The sequence below is a fragment of the Anopheles aquasalis genome, chromosome 2 (genome assembly GCF_943734665.1).
Source record: "Anopheles aquasalis chromosome 2, idAnoAquaMG_Q_19, whole genome shotgun sequence".
NCBI classification, from domain to species: Eukaryota; Metazoa; Arthropoda; class Insecta; order Diptera; family Culicidae; genus Anopheles; species Anopheles aquasalis.
In genome coordinates, this window is record NC_064877.1 from 66,321,381 (window position 1) to 66,338,146 (window position 16,766).

Consider the following 16,766-nt stretch of genomic DNA (forward strand, 5'->3'; position numbering starts at 1 on the left):
GCAAGATCTGTCTGGTGATCGCTTTTGCGTGCCTTTTGGTCACTTGCCGTGCCCACGGACGCAGTTTGTGATTGTAAAACAAACCGACCGCCATAATGACATTAATAATTCGTTGCGTATGTTCGTGTTCCTGCCCTGCGGGGGGAACCTGAACGTATACAACGTATCGTAAACATGGAATTCATCGGGAAATTGGCACTTCTCACGGCACATATTTTGCCTGGCGTTTTAAAGCGTTGCGCGAAACCACCACAAGCCAACGAGCTCCGCGGGCTCCGGCTTAAGTCGGTCAGCAGTTTTCGTTGTTTGCTGGCTGCGCCTGGCGCTGAGGAGCGACCATAAGAAGAAGACGAAGGAGAGCATAAGCAGCGCAGAAGGAGGCCGCAAAGTATCATCGGCCTCCCCGTACTCCTCCCGGTGGTATGAAACGAAAGCTCGAAAGCCACTTCTCTCCACTGGAAAAAAAGGGTTAAAGCCAGAGGGGGGACGAGAGAGAGAGATACAGTGATAGAGAGAGAAAGGGAGAGCTAGAGCATGCGATTGTCCGTGGGATAGTGAGAAGAAGAGGGAGGAGGGGGAACACGGCAACGCAACGTCGACGACGACGACGACGACGCCAAGTACCACCAAGACGTGGATGAAGAGAGTTCAATAAACTTCTCCGCCCGTGGGCCGCCGTCGCCGCCGACGTAGTGTTGAGATTTTGCGCTACAACGATGAGAAGGAGATGAGGAGGCGGAGGGTGGGGGTGTGGACAAGAGTGGCTTTTGGTGTGAGAGTTTGGTGCGGACGACAACGACGAAGACGCCGTCCGGAGCAGAGGATGATGCCACGTAACTGTTGCGATTCTGTTGTTGTTGTTGTTGTTGTTGTTGTTGCTGGTGTTGTGTTCAGTTTGTTGTCGACGCACACACATAGAAAAAACACACAGAGCTATGTTGAGCGGTGAAGTGAGAAAGTGAGATCACGCCGCAGTGAGAAGCATCGCTCACACAGCATCACAGCAGATAGATGCTGATGAAGAAGGAAGGGGTTGAACGAGGGTGGGGAAGCGATTCAGCCTTGGTGTCTTGCAACGTGTTGGCTTTGGAGTGTGTAGTCCTGTTGGTTGTGTGCGTCGAGTTGTCACACTACCACACTAAACGCGTGACTGCGCGTACGTGCGTTGGAACTCGTCGTCGTGTATTGGGGCCGCCATCACCGGTCACCCCTTTCCATCCCCCAACTACTGTCGCCTGCTGGGCCCCCTCCCCGGGTCCGGGAGTGTACCAGCTGTGCTAAGTAGTGTGTGCGCCCGGTTGTTGTCGTCGTTGTCGTCGTCGTCCGCTGCTGCTGTGACAACGACATGGACACAACGGCAAGGGGATCCTATATTGGGGACGACGCGGCAATATGTATATTGTGTTTGATTAATGCTCTGCCACGTTTTAAATATTTCCTTCCCCGGGCGAGCGGAGACACGATGGCCACGACTCGACACGCGACGCGATGCGACGCCGATGATCACAACGACAGCGACTGTTGTGACCGTTGGAGGAGTGTATTGTTTCGTGGTGAAGGAGCAGCATCTAGCGTGCTGAGATTGAAACAGCAGAGAGAGAGAGGAAGAGAGCGTTGTGCTGCATCCAAGCAGCCGGTAAGAAGGGACTCCATCAATAGTATTCGGGCGGCTTAGTTGGAGCTGCAAAAACCCCGGCCACGGCCAACTATGCTCCATGTGGCGGATGTGTACTAAGCGGTGCTGCGGCCTAGTTTCGAAACGCAGCAACAGCAGCAGTGACGTGCTCTACAGTGTTCGCGTGTTGTGTGTATGAGTGCGTGTTCCTTTTTTTTTTTTTGCAAGATCGGCACATTCCTTTCATTCACAGTAGTGCCTCCCGGGTGAAGATACTTGAACTGCCAAAGTCGTGGACTCTTGTGGTGTGTGGCTCCGTCTTTCTCTCTCTCTCTCTCTCTCTCTCTCTCTCTCTCTCTCTCTCTCTCTCTGTGTTGATCAGGCAGCGCGGTCTGCCTTCTAGTGTTTTTTTTTCTGGGGTGTGAACGAATCCCTTCCCCCCCGCAAAACCAATTCCAGCTGGTGACACAATGAGACGAGCAGAAGATGCATTGTACAGTTTCGAAGCTTTTGTAGCGCCAAATGGTGCCATGGTGCCATGGTTGTGTCCTTTGACCTCATCTCGAATGGGATTGGTATCTCCATTAGCCCTCCATTTGTTTCCTCTTGTGCAAGGATCTTCTTCTCGTGTGTGCTGAGGCGAATGACAATCGCAGTCGGCGGTGGCGAGGCTTTCAAAGACGTCCAAACATGCCATTTCTGTGGCTTCTAGAGATGAGCGAAAATGGAAAACTGTCGTCATGATGTACTGCTTGCATGGTAATGCTTCTTCTTTTTTTTTTGCAACAGATGAAAGAGGAGATACAATAAGACACATTTCCTACTCCCCTCGGCCCATCTTTCGATTCATGTCTTTGTTGTTGTGTGCATGTGTCTTAGTGGCCCCTGCCTCCATTGGTTTAGTCCGCTGCGCGCGCTATTCCGTTGTGGGTCTTTCCGAAGTCTATGATTAAATAAATTGCTAACCTGCCAGCACAACGGCACCAGCAACAACGACAGTACACAGTACGCTGCAGAGCAATTCATCGTCGATAGTCGCTGTGTCCCGGCGGGCGAGTAACTGACGAGGATCACTGACAACACTACGATCTATGGATTGTGGCATTACAGGACGTGGTCCTGGTCGCACTCACACTTTCTGGCGAGCTTTCACATAATCCACGTACCCAAAGTGTGGCACCAACGAAAAGCGTCCCCCCACCGCCAGCGAGTGCTCGAAACTTCTCGATGCGAACACCCAAGAGAAGATCACGGGCACGCGGGATGGAGGGAAGACAGAGTGCGAGGTCTATCTGGCATTTGACTTAATCAAGTGGGGTGTTGTGATTTCTTTATTCGCAACCGCCACCACCACCATCACGGTCTCACCACTTGCTACCAATCAGTCACTCTGAACACTCCAGCGCGCACGTCTGCAACTCATTCAACAAGACACAATCCCTCCAGTCCCCAGTCCCCAGTAGGGAAAGGGCCATGGTGTCACGCCACCCAAGACGACGCAATAGTCTCCGGACTGCTCCCGAGTTGTTCCTGGCCTCTGTTGGGCCGTGTCCTGCTCAATTGGTAAAACGCTCGGTGGTGGTGTACGACGCTCTCCATTCATAACGCGCTCTCACTTTGCGCGGTTACATACCTCCGAGATAATCCAGCCCCCTCGAATCCTCTCGGATTCCCTCGCGCGCCCAGTAGATGGGGACACAATATTAAGATTGAAAGTTGTGGAAGTCTTCTGTACTTGTACGCTGCTTGACGATTCATTGAGTGTTAAATTGGCGCCGAGATCGTCGGTCCATTCCTCTGGATCCTCTGGACTTCCGGGCACGAGTGATTCGGTGATATCGGATTCTGTCTATTTTCGGTGGTAGAGTAATCAGCAACAGAGAAATTCCGGGCCCGCCACGTGTACGAAACAGAAACACAGCAGGAAGGACAAGACGGGGCTCCAGACGGGGCCGAAAGAGACTCCCGATTGGCTCCAGAAATAGAAAAGTGTCCCCGAGAGCGAGCGATATGATACGAAATTCGGTTTTCCATTTTGCAGCCCCGCAGTCTGTATAATCAGTTTGTGAATGTGTTTAGCTGAAGGAGATTCACTTGCTACTAGTGCCTTTGTGTGTGCGTGGTTGTACCGTCTGCTGTGGATAATGGTGCGTCTGCAATATCTACTTCCGGGCGGTTGTTGAAGTCATGTGAAGCCAGTCCGCCGGGGGTCCGCAACATAAACGTGAGACGGCGAGGGCCAGAAACAGTGCTTTGTGTCGTGAAAGAGAAGAAAGAAAGAAAGAGCGAGGGAGAGAGAGCACGAGATAGATAAGTGTGCAAGTGTGTGAGGTTGTCGAGACGCGGGAGGAAGTGGCCGATAAGTGGTGTTCAAGTGAGTGAAGTCGAGGAGGAGCAGACGGAGAAGAAGGAAGGAGGTGTTGTACCAGAGGAAACGCCAAATCTCTGGACGTCGTCGTCGAGTGGTATTTATCTGGGCTATAGACGAAGACTCCCTCGACTCCCTCGAATCCCCCGACTCCCTGCTGCTGCTGCTGCTGCTCGCTGCGCAGCGTAGAAGCGGAGAAGGAACCATCGAGGAAGGTCCGGTTGTGGACCACGATCGGCACCATGGTTCGACGGGCCGTCTCGACCTCACCGGAATCTACGAACCATCTGAACCATCACCATCTCAGCCAAGCACAGACACCCACCTCCTCCACGTCGTCCCTGTCGTCCGCCTCGGATGGCCACCCAACCGGCAGCTCCCAGCAGCCGTCACCTTCGTCACAACAACACTCACCGGTTGCCGGCGGCGGTGGTGGTGGTGGTGTTCCGGGAGGTATCAGTGGTCCCGGTGGTGGTGGTGCTGGTGGAGGGCCTGCTGGGTTGCTAGGACCTCACCAGCAACAGCAACAACAACAGCAACATCATCCTCATCAGCACTCCTTGCACACGCCACCACCGCCACCACATCATCATGGCGGAGGGCATCCAGCGCACGTGCACCTTGCCGCGGGGCCACCGCAACCACACGACCAGAACGGCCATGGCGGTCCACCAGCCGGTGGCGGTATCCTGTTCGCTGCACCGTACGCCGGTGCCGAGTACTACTCCGAGCACTCGTACTACTATGCGCATCCGGACTACGGTTCACCGCCACCACCATCCCAGCACTCACACATATGCCCGGTGCACGACTACGGTAAGAAGCGCCTTCCGGAAAAGGAACCTCGGACGCGATAAGACGCGGTGGCCACGATATCGAAGACCAAACTCCTCTCTCACTCTTTCTTTGAAGGAGAAGGAACTTCAATCGATGGTTCCTTGATTTGTTTGCACCCCCAGGATGACCTCCCTGTCTCCAGGGTCCTCCTGTCATCAATCTCTGACCAGCTCTGACTTGTTTGTATTGAATTACTCCTTGTACTTCTTGGTACAATTAGTTGCCAAGAACGAGAAACGTTAAATGCGAAGCTGCATGATGGCTGGTCTATCAAAATGGTTGGTGGCCTATCATCTCTGCCAAAGGTGACCGCTGTCGCTACTCTACATACCGCGCTCGCCTCTAGTATTCCGCGAAACCAACGTCAAACGCTGGCGATATTTATGAATGTAAATATTTTGATGCACTCAATCACTTGAACCAATATGTTGATGGTGGAGATGGGGGGGTGGAAGCGGTTTTACGGTGAAGTGATTGAAATTTCCAAGAACTGAACCAACGCGACCGCACAGTTCAACCTTTCCGCGGTCGCCATCATCATCACCATCCGTTTGGTGAGTGGTGGTCACCATCATCATGGCGCAAAGGTCATCGCGCAAATGGCAAGCTGTGTGGGTCCACGGCCGTTGTTGTTCAACCACGCGAACCGGACAAATGTAAATGCGCTCTAGAGGTGATTTCTGGCTGCCTGCGCTGCAGTTTACATAAATTTGCAGAAGCGGTGTTTCCCATGGCTCATCCGCATCATCGCATCGCCAGACGCATCCAGCGACGCGAGAGGGATCGCGTGGCTCATAAATTCCCAATTTTCGCTTACTCCGCATGTGAGAGAGAGAGACTCCCGGAGCGGGGAGGACGGGGGTGGAATCCGTCTTAATTGGTGTCTTAGAGCATCGGAAGACAAACGCCATCCTCTCGCCCTTCTCCCGGAAAACATTAACAATATTATATTTCTCGGCGGCGGGGGGTTTTGGGATATTGGATGCGCAGAACGATGAGAACGCGATGGGAGCGATGGGTATTGTGTGGTGGGATCAAGTTGGCATTGAGCAGCAGCAGCAGTACGTTCATCAATCTTGACCTTCAAAGACGGTTCGGTTCGCTCCCGGATGACGGATATGGCGCGGCGATGAGGTGCTGGTGCATCGTATTGCGATTCCGTGTCCGTAGACCAGGAAGATTGCATGCTGCAGATTGGTGTGTGATTTGTATCACACTCTGTGAAGAAGAAGGAAGGATAACGTCATAATGCGGAAGAGTCTAAGATCTTGAACAGGAGGTGATGATGGGTATTGACATTCAGCCTTCCCGTTCGTCTAATCGTTCACTGGGGATGGGACTTTGGAAATCCCCACAGCACAATACCGGTCTCCAATCGTATTGCGAAGAGGTGCTGCAGCAGCAGTATCTAGAGGGGATGGGATGCTAATGTGAGTGTGCCAGGCATGGCTGCTTGGATGTACTCTGCGCCGTACGAGATCGCGACGCGGCGTGACACGTCGACAAATCGTAGCAGCCACAGAAGCTGCGCTGTGTCGGTGTAGTAGGAGTCCCGCGAGGTAGTCCGTGTGTTGAGCGGTCGTGCCGGACCGGCCTGGCTGGCTGGCTGCCTGCCTAGCTGGCACACGCGAACTCGCGAATCGTAGCCGGAAAGTCCCAACAAAGACACAGAAAGATCAAGCTGTAGAGAGTGAGAGAGACAGAGAGAGATGGAGCAGAGTGAACGAGAACTCGAAACTGGTTGGGAGGGTTACGTCCGACGTACCGCCAGTGACTGCCAGTGACTGCCGGCGCCAACCAACCACCCATCTCCACACGGGCACAAGCGAAAACCAGCAAAGAAGCATCCTCACTGCGCTGCAGTGTACTCTCTTCCCCATCCGAAGCAGTCTCCAGTGCCTTAGCAAATAATGGTGGGTTTTGGAATCTGTGCCCATCTTCTCCTCATCCCCCACTCCGGCCTCACCACTGGATTTACGGGAAAGGGGGGTTTTCGTGCGAGATCTTCACCATGCGTGTGCGTCACCCGCTTGTCTTCATTTCTCCGTTCCATCTAATCTCATCGCTGATCGTAGTAGATCCAGTGTGCTCGCTTCGTTCGTAGATTCCAGATCGAGTAGAGATGGCGTTCGATGATGGCCACCCAGTTCCACAGCATATAGCGGAAGGAAAAGTCACGAGACTCCTCGGAGAAGACACTGGCGATGACAACGACGACCAGTCGGGGAAGAAGCGTAGCTGCGCAGTATTTATCATTAAAGGTCGTTTCGCGTTCCCTCCACTCTCTGCGCTCGGTCCCCCGGACAGCAATTCCACATCCCATTCCAACCTCATTCGGCTCCATTATGTTCGGGTTTCGCTACTACAACGAAGCGGCTTGCCCGCTGCTTGCCGTGGAACTCGTTTTCTGCGTTTTCAAAGTGAGAGGCGCGCGCGCACACTCGAGACTTGTGGCCGCAGCCGGATCGCGGTGAATCGTGCTGTGGCGCAATCCCAGAAGGAGAAATTCACATCCTCCAGATGCGAAAAAGAACTGGAAGTCGACGCCTGGACTGCTCTTTTTTTGTTTCTGCTTCATCCGTTGTTGCCCGAGTTCGCGCGCGTGTTAATCCTTTTATCGTATTTTGCGATTTTATATGGGATAGCCACGCTCGTTCTGCTATCGTTCTTTTGCTCCCCAAAAAAATTGGTAACAGGCAGAGCGCTGGCTTTGCAGATCGGTATAATGTTTCTTTAAATTATGCGACGTAATCCCCACGGGCGCATAATATGATAAGACCAATTCTCCACGATGCAAGTGAAACATTAGCAGAGGGCAGAGCTCTTGCGTAATCGGCGGATACCGTCAGAAGCAGATCAATTTAACGCCCCGTGTCGTATGATGTCTGATGATTCTTTTTGCCCACGCCGCACGATCGTTCAAAACCACGAAATGGTGGAGACAAGATTTTCGCAAGAATGCGCCAACACCACGCCCAAGACCTAGAAGCAGCCACATTCAGACACACCTCGCGCCACATCCATTAAGAAATATGATCGGTTTGCGGCGATCGATCGAACATCGCGTACAGGGCGCATGATTTGTGTGATTGCTTCATCTGCTGCACCGATCTTTGCGTGGATATTGCGCAGGGCCAACAACGGGATAGCGATCATCGTGATGCTGGCGCTGCTGCTGTGGTTTGGTTTGGAGCCCGTTATCCTTCATGAAAGTGGCACGACCACTAGGCGCATTGATCGTGCTGTTTCGTTTGCACATCGCTGCATGCAGCAGTGCGCACGTTTCACCAGAATTCGAACCACATCCGAGAGACCTTGCAACAAGAAAAGGGAGCCGCGAACGAGCTTCGGGTGTAATCGAATCGTTTCTGAAAACTGCAAAACCTACGTCCCAAGCGTGCCCTCAACAGTGTAATGACTGCTTGTCGGAATTGATCTGATCGCACCCAACAAACCAAAAATACCGTCGATCGTATTCGCCAGGAATGTGAGAAAGGCATTCCCTTAGATCGCGAACAGTATCTTCTTTCCACCCGTTCGTTCATCCCGTGTTCCAGTACACACGGCAACCATGATTAGACCTCGTTCTTCTACCGCGGAACGGAAGCTGTAAGGTCGCGGCTGCCTGCCTGGCTGCCTGTAGGGTAACGGGATTTCCCGGCAGCTTCGCCAGCTCGCGGCCAAACGGGAAAAGGTAGAAGCGGGCCCAGCAGCATCGAGGCCACCGAGAATCGATGATGGAGGGTGGATCCAGAGTCCATCCGGCGAGGCGCGGGGCCAACTGCCCCTCTTCTCGCTCGCTGGTTTGGTATTTTGGAATCCCTTTAATCGGCCACAACAAGGCTGGTGAAACGAATGATCGAACGAACGAGAAAAAGGGTTGGCTGCCTCACATATGATTCCCTTGGTGCGGCCACCACCACCGGGGGGGGCCCACAATGATTATGCTCTTTAGTTTCCATTCTTTTGTTTTGAGTTTAATTTTCCTCGGTTCTCCGTTTTCTTCCTCCCATGTGTGTGTGTGTGTCTGTGTGGTGTGTCCAGGGCCACCGGGGGCCAAGTTCCACCCTTCTTTCATCCGCCCTTGCTTGCTCCGTTTTAAACCCCCTTTTTTGGGGTGGTTGAGATGCGCGAACGGCACGATCCCAGCAACCCTTTCTCTCTGTGTGGACGAATGCTGGACTGTGTGTGTGTATGTGTGTGTGTTTGTGTTTTGCTCAGCTGTGAAGAAGTCAATGCCGCCACGATGCCATCGATGTTTTCTGCTTTTACTTCTTCTCGGTTGCGTTGTCATGGTATTCCCGGTCGGTTCGAGGTCGCTCCATCCTGTTGCTTGAAGGAGCGTGGCATGGCAACTGCGATGCACGCACGAAAAACTGGTTCTTTCTTCTGCCCAGAACTGGTTGCTGGTTTGTGGAGTAACCGGAGGACGGTCGAGACGATTGTGGACCCAATTCTCTCCGTCCGCTCTGTTATGTTTCTGTATTTCTCCTTGGGCGAGCGCATGAAAGAGGAAAACGCAAATGAAGAAACAGGAGCAGCACGAAAGATACAGACACCGAGTGGGTGGTGATGGTGCACCCCACTCCACCTTCAACACACAGACACACAGACACCGAAAAGGGTTGATTGTACTCTGTGCAAATAATGACCTTGATTAGTTATGCTCCTTTTGCTCTTTCTCGCTCGGTCTCCCGGTTGCCACCGCTCCTTTTACCTGTCTTTTCATCGGCGTGCCACGCGTCATTTTCGGGGGACAAAAGCATCATGGCGTAACACAGAGACACAGAGAGACACAGAGAGACACAGAGAGAGAGATGCCGCAGTCGCTCAACATATTATTTGGTTTTCGGTGATGGCGGCGGCGGCGGCTTGCACGTTTGATCGAAAGGTGGTAGCTGCTGCTGCTGCTGCTACTTGCGGATGCGTACCGAAAAGTGTTTCCATTAGGCTGGCCTCGTTGCGATGGTTCGCTGGCCATCGCCGGTCTCCCAGGGGGGATGCTCGACTCGAACGGCGGCTCGCCGCCAAAAACTCACCCCAGGCACCGGGTGTGAAGCGGCGGTAAGCGGACGGATTGTCTATGTATATAAACACGAAATATTAATGACCGTCTGGTCTGGTCCGGTCCAGGCGTGTGTTGTCGAGGTCTGGCTGGCCACCGTGCCCCACACTCCATCCCCGTGTCCATGTGTATGCCAAGGGTTTCCGTTGACCATCGTTCCAGCAGCGCCACAACCGCATCGCAACGCAACGCAATGGTTGCTATGAGGCGAGAGAGAGAGGGCGAGAAAGAAAAGTGCGTCCCGTGGAGGGCATTTTGTCGCGGTGGTGGAATGTGGCCGCGCTTGGATGTTGGTGTGTTTTTCCACAATTTTCCAGCTCAGTAAGTACAACACTGCCGGTGGACTGTGGCGGATGTTGTGTGCCGCAATGGGCATAGAAGAGCGAAAGATAAAGACGAAGAGAGAGAAGGGGGAGAAATCGGACACAGCAGTCTATGATGGCGATTGCACGCGTTACGTTGAGGTTATGTTGGGTGGAAGATTTGAGAGATTTATGATTTTACAGTTGTTCGATTAAATGGGGGAATTCATACAGCATGCACCCCTTGGCCACCTTTTTTGGTCGACGAAAACTTCGAACCAGCTTCGTTGATGACCCTCTCACATGCTGGCCAATGGTTAATTAGATCCTCATCGAATTTCGGGACTTGGATTTCCCTACTTTAGGGGACGCCACCAGCAAGGTATGCGTTTATGCCCGCATTCGCCGGATGGTGGACACGTGCCTAGACGACCTCTAGGCATGTATGGAAATAGAAAAGATCATCCAGACCACAGCAGGCCAGCATTTAAAGTTCATCAATATTCCGAATATCCCCTATATGGCTCCTACCAGCATATCAGCGTCAATTAGCGTGCGCGCTCTCCCTCTCTCTCTCTCTCTCTCTCTCTCTAGCCAGAAACGCGTCACGCGTGTCTGGCCAGTTTTTTTTTTTGATTCTATGAGACCAGCAGGCAAAGTTCATTCGCATCGCTCGTCATCGTTTGACTGAGCGTGAGCATCCTTTTTTCGCAAAACTGTGCGATACTCGCTGCTGCTACTGCTGCTGCATCTGGCTGACAGGAGCAGAGGAGTGTCGACAGAAGCAGCAGGTGATTGACTTCAACGATTGCGTCCCACAGCCCCTCGGTCCCCGTCGGTCATGGCTTTGTCCCATCATCATCGTCATCATCACCTTTTACGACTCAGCCATCTATCGAAATGAGTCCAACTGTCTGTTCGCCGAACTTTGGCGCCTCCATAGGGGCCACCTTTTCGGGGCACTCCCCACGCTCCTCGGCCATACGGTGACAAGGGGGCATCAACCGCCGAAACCGAGATATTTTGCAGCGAAAGCATGCACCACGGGAGGACCACGGACCGCGCTGTTTATCGCTGCCGCCATTTATCCTCTGGAATGTCTGGTTGGTGCTGCGCATTTTATTTATTTTCTTCAACCTGACCTCCTTCACCACCAGTCTCTTGGTAGCAACCCCAGAGACAGACAGGGAGAGAGAGCAGCGCACCCTGATTGCTGACGGAGACTTTAAAAAGAAGTGCATACGTAAATAACAATATCTGTTGCGATGTTCAGCAGCAACAGCAGCAGCAGCAGACGTGGCAAGTCAAGTGCGCACTGCTGCACATCAGACAGATGCTGGCTGTTGTGGCCACCTCATCATCCAGCGCGCGCGCGCGCGCGCCGCGCACTCTCTGCAGGAGAAATCAGGTCACGGAGTCGAGAGTCGAGCACAACGCCTCACGACCGCGCATCGGATATAGGATTGGATATTTATTTTCAGAGGCCCTTTTTTCTTCAAAAAACAAATAGCTAAATGACTGCAACTGACTTGACATGACTGCAATTGGCGAACGGGGGTATTTGGAGGCTTGAGGGTTTTTTTTTCTCTCTCTCTCTTTTTGCAACTAAGCTAATTCCGGATTTTCCCTCCGTTCCGGTTTGTTCTTATCGATCACACTTTACACAGGTCCCGTCACGCTACCGATGGTATCGCAGAATGGTACCCCACCGATGGCGATGCCGATGCAGGTTCCACACGGTCACATGATGCAGCAGATCGTGGACGAGAACGGGACGCTACGGCACGTGATCCTCTCCACCCAACCGCAGCAGCTCGGCCAGGCCGGCGTCCAGCATCACCTTCATCCGCCATTCGTAAGTACCGAGTTCCGTCCCTACATTTTTTTCTTTTAATAATTTACCGATTTTGTATTGAGTGCTGGGAGCAATACAACGAATTGTTAAATGATGCGCTGCGCTCTACTATGGAAGCCGTTAACGACTCCGGTCAACAACAACTCGGTCATCAGGGGCTGTAGCACCGTCAGCTTATCACCGGGGAAATTCACACTTTTTCGTTTGGAATGCGCCCTGCCATGGCGTGCGCTTGTGTGTCTCTCCATTCGTCGAATGCTCTCGATGGATGCTAATCTGTGGCACGTTTTACGCCGCCAGGTTTTCCCAGGAATTCGTTCAGCAAGTTTATGATTCAGCACCGGCAACCGGTGATGGTGTCATGTTGCCGCTGCTGATGCTGCAAGGCAGTGCACGTTTGATTGGCAGAAAAAGTTGTTTATCTTGCTCGATCGGCGAGCGGCCACGGTCGCGCGGCCAAATTCTGGAGTGAAAAGCGATAGCAAATGCAACAAAGTCCTCGAAAAAGATTGACTGGGCGCGCGCGTTTTGGGGGTGTGGGGGGGGGGGGGGGGGGGTGGCGTTTTCGTTCCAACAACCTCATGCTCCGGTGCTGCTGGATGAGCATTAACCGGTAAATTATTATTATTATTCTGCCCAACAGCAGCAGCAGACGTGAGGGTTGGATACTTGTGCTTTTGCTATATTTAGAACCGACTGCACATCCTCGTCGTCTGCCTATTATTTGTACGTGTGCTCGCGATTGTGTGTGTGTCTGTTGTGCGAAAACCTCGCTGATGGATAGATATTTGCCAGCTGAAAGTGCTGCTGCTGTGTATCGCAGCAGTAAACGCAGTAGCAGCAACTGCATGGTCAGCACTTCCTGGTCAGTGTGCCCTGGGAGATAATTAACCGTCCCTTTGGTGGGGATGTAGAGACGGACGTAGTGGTCTGTTAAAATTGGCCATAAAAATGGGATAAAAAGTATCGTTTTATGATCACCACACCGGCGTGTTATGCGGTTGGCGGTGAGGTGCAGGTTTCGCCTTTGTCTTGTTGTTGTTGTTGGTGCATGTTGTCGTTACGCGCTCGCGACCATAAATTGGTGGTCACGGAATGCCACGTGAGGTCGTCACCGATAGAGACAGAGAGAGAGAGAGAGAGCGAGTGTGCGCTGGCTGCCTGCGATCTCCACGATGCGATCTCTCTGATCCATCCGTAACACACATTCAACATCCGGCTCCAGCTCCGGCTCCGGCTCCGGTTCCATCGAGGAAGACGACGGCGCATCTCTCCAGCCCACCATCAAGTCCACCGTCCACGCGAGGAGGAAGTGTTGCTTCCGGATTTGATCAGATTATGATTATGAAGCGACGCGCATGAGGCGGCGAGCACAAGGCCCGAGCGCGCGCACTCATGCACACGATCACTCGATCGTTAAGCCTTCATACCACCCGTCAGTATAGTGTGTCGGTTCCCCGAGTGTTCCGGATTGTACACCAAAGCCTTCCACCACCACCCACCGGTGCCGTTCCATAAGGTTGTGATAAAGCGGCGCGCACTGAGTGTACAGTTAGAAAAGTGGACAATTATCATCGACAAGTTGGAGTCCACACGGTCCATAGTTGGCCGTTGGTTGGTTGGTTGCCTTTGCAACAAAACAATGATTGACACAGTAGGCCTGGCTGTTGCTGGTGGTTGTGCTGGTGTCCCAAGCATTGAAGTCTAACCTCTTTTAAGGCCACGTAGCCATTAGAAAAGGGCGCGATTCGCAGAGGCAAAGGCGCCACGTAGCGTGCAGCTGTGACACCCTCTTCTCTCTATCTCTCTGTCTCTTGTTCGGAGAAGAGATCTCCTCTGAAATGGCAGAGGTTGCGCGCTACTACTGCTGGTGGTGGTAGTGGCAGCAGCAGCAGCAGCATCATCATTATGCCTTTCACTATCTCCCTTTCCAGCCGCCCAGCTTACGAAATGTCACAATGTGAAAATGTTAAAATGTCAAAAAGCCTCATCCGTCCATCCATCTCGTCGTCTCGTTGCGCCCTCTGATGTGGGGCCTTCACAGAGATCCGGTGTCGATGCCAGGAGGTGGCGCCTAATCATGGGGTGGAGACAAAAGAGAGACGGGGTATGCAAGGTTACTGATGGCATACATATAATCCGGTTGCACAGCAAACCCAAAAACCCACCAAAGTTCAACAAACAAAAAATCGGAACTGGCCTCGTGCAAAACACATCAACGCACCTGTGTCTGTCTGTGTCTCCCTGTGTATTTCCATAGCAGGGAGCGCTATTGCGCAGCATTAGCTAACTCTGGTGGCAGGGCGCAGAGGCAAGGGGACCAAAAGTGCATTTTGGATGGCCACACACAAGGTCGCTCGCAAACGGATCGCACTCGTTCGAACGCTTCTCCGCAGTGCCTACTGCTGCTGTTGCTTGCAAAACGAACAAATGCGCAGCACATTAATCATAGTAACGATCGCCTTAATTTTGGTGACTGTGGTGCTTTTTTGGGAAGGGGGATGGATACCACATTTGTTTGTTTTTCGAAAAATGTTAATTCACCGTGGCGCACACCATCAGTGGCACCGTTGGTCGTACCTCGAAGAGCAGGAAGGTGGAAGTAGTGCACTATACCTCCTATTTTTTGGTGGTGCAAAGGGGGGGGGGCGAGCACCTGAATGTCGCCATTCGAACCGGATCCATCCCTACACAACATGTGGCTCGATAGTAGTTTTGGGTCGGTTGACGCGGTTTTTGCAACAACAACCACCCCCCTTCCTGCCATACCCGACCACCACCTGAACCATATCCGGCCAATAACCTCGCTCTGCCTCTCTCTCTCTCTCTCTCTCTCTCTCTCTCTCTCTCTCTCTCTCCCTGGCCAATTGTTATTCGCGGTTAGATGATGCGGATGGAAGATCATCACCAGCACGCACCTGAGAGGGAGAGAGACAGATGCGAGTTCCCCAAAAAGCATGCTTTTTTTTCGAATGCGGAGAGGGGTGGGTAAATTTGGGGGTTTGGTAAAATTGCACAACAAACCGACACTCCAGCACACCACCACCACCACCACCACCGTGTACACAAAAGGGCGCCATCGTCCGTGAAGCGAAACTTTCGACACCTTCTTCTGCGCGCCATTCACCCTTTAGTGAGGGTTTAGACAATCGATTTGAAATAAAAATTAGACACCAAAACCACTGTCCTCTTCCCCTCCTCCCCGACTGGTTCCTCTGCTGCCGGTAGCACGTAAAAAAAAATGCAACGTCATTGGGCGCAATTTCACGTGGACAGCAAATGTGTCGCGAGCGGCGGTTCGTTGGTTGGCCGGATCCTCGGATTCAAAGCGATGGCGGGCTACGCACAGGAACTGGCGCTGGTGGCGGTGGAACTATTAGTTTCGCTTGGTGCTGGTTGGGTGGAGCCTGTTGTCGCTCTTTTTTTTTGTATACACCAGCGTGTGTGCGTTTATAAACTCGCCACAAATACTTTACTGTTTAGCAACCGCTTTGAAGTGGTCTTTTTTGGGGTTGGGAGGGAACCGAAAACTCTCATCTAGTTACCTCCTTTCCCCTGTTGCGTTCCACTAGAACTAATTTGCACGTCCCAGCGTCCTCGCCGCCGTGTTGTGCTCAACAGTCCGACGCGGAATACCATTTTTGTCAAAAAATTAAATAGTTTTCCAGGTTTTCCTCTCTCGCTCTCTTTTATTGCGCAATTCGCGTGATTATGCACGTTGTACGGGAGGATCGTTGAAGTCCCCCCCGGTTTGGTGGGCGTGTGCAAATTGTGGCAAATGGCGGGTTGTTTCGTCAGATGGGAAGTGGACAACCGTGACACTTTGACCAATCGGTCATATTCAACAATTCATCGGTGATGTAGGCACTAGAAACATGGCACATTTGGTGCGACGAAACGAAGTTCGTAATCGTACGAGAAAGCAACAGATAGGCTTTAAGTACTTTCTACCGCAAAAGAATGTACCCGAAATTGGTGTCAACCTAAAAAAACTAGGAGTATCTGCACTGTATGTCCAGGCAACGGTCGCGTAGGCGCTATGCTAGATGCTATTTTTGGTATCTAATTTGATAAGAAGCAACCGGAAGCGTATGACATCCGAGTAGGAGGGGTTTGCTGTAGACGCTATCTTGGATTTGGCTTCTTTTCGAAACGAGCTTGAGAAAGAGAGAGAGAGAAAGAGCGAGTAAATATCGACAATCCAAGGAACCAAGCTAATCCCCAAAACATATCATCAAGTAAAGCAAGCAATAAAGCAACGGCGTCTACGACGACGCAAGAGATGTTGTTTATTATCGTGAGTGGTCAAAAAGCGTCTTTTCCTTTTTTTGCACGACGCACCCCCCACCAGCACCCGGACTGGTCGTGCTCGTGGAGATGGTTGTAAAAAAAAAAGGAATGTCACTTCCTGTGTGCTTGCGTGTGTTTCTTTGTGTCGCTCGCACCAACCCAAACACCACACATATCTTACAGACGACAATCACGCGGCCGCAAGGCGCCATAATCGTCTATTTGTTGATGTTTTGGGTCTGCAGCTACCGGTCCCGCGGTCCCGAAACAAAATGCCATCAACACTGACGAGCGAGCGCGCGCGCGCCACGTAAGCAGGTGCCGCCGGCATCGCCAGCAACCAACCGGGGAAAAAAACCGGGACCTGTACCTAGTGCGTTTACCGCCTGTTGCGCTGTCTCTGTTGTTGTTGTCGTCGTCGTCGTGGCCGTTAT

General features: G+C 52.3%; 1 protein-coding gene across 8 annotated transcripts in view; it reads left to right on the plus strand.

The window, feature by feature from the left end:
- Positions 1–16,766, plus strand: part of LOC126571088 (fibronectin type-III domain-containing protein 3A) — a 45,458-nt gene that overhangs the window by 18,219 nt on the left and 10,473 nt on the right. For 4 of the 8 annotated variants that reach the window (XM_050229343.1, XM_050229344.1, XM_050229342.1 and 1 more), the window contains exons 2-3: positions 3,657–4,799; positions 11,855–12,042. In XM_050229343.1, coding sequence (XP_050085300.1) covers positions 4,226–4,799; positions 11,855–12,042 — 762 coding nt within the window. In that variant the 5' untranslated portion in view covers positions 3,657–4,225. Of the gene's footprint in view, positions 1–816; positions 834–1,428; positions 1,637–1,797; positions 1,815–3,656; positions 4,800–11,854; positions 12,043–16,766 lie in introns of those variants that run through there. The other 4 variants (XM_050229347.1, XM_050229346.1, XM_050229348.1 and 1 more) reach the window with 4 other exon arrangements.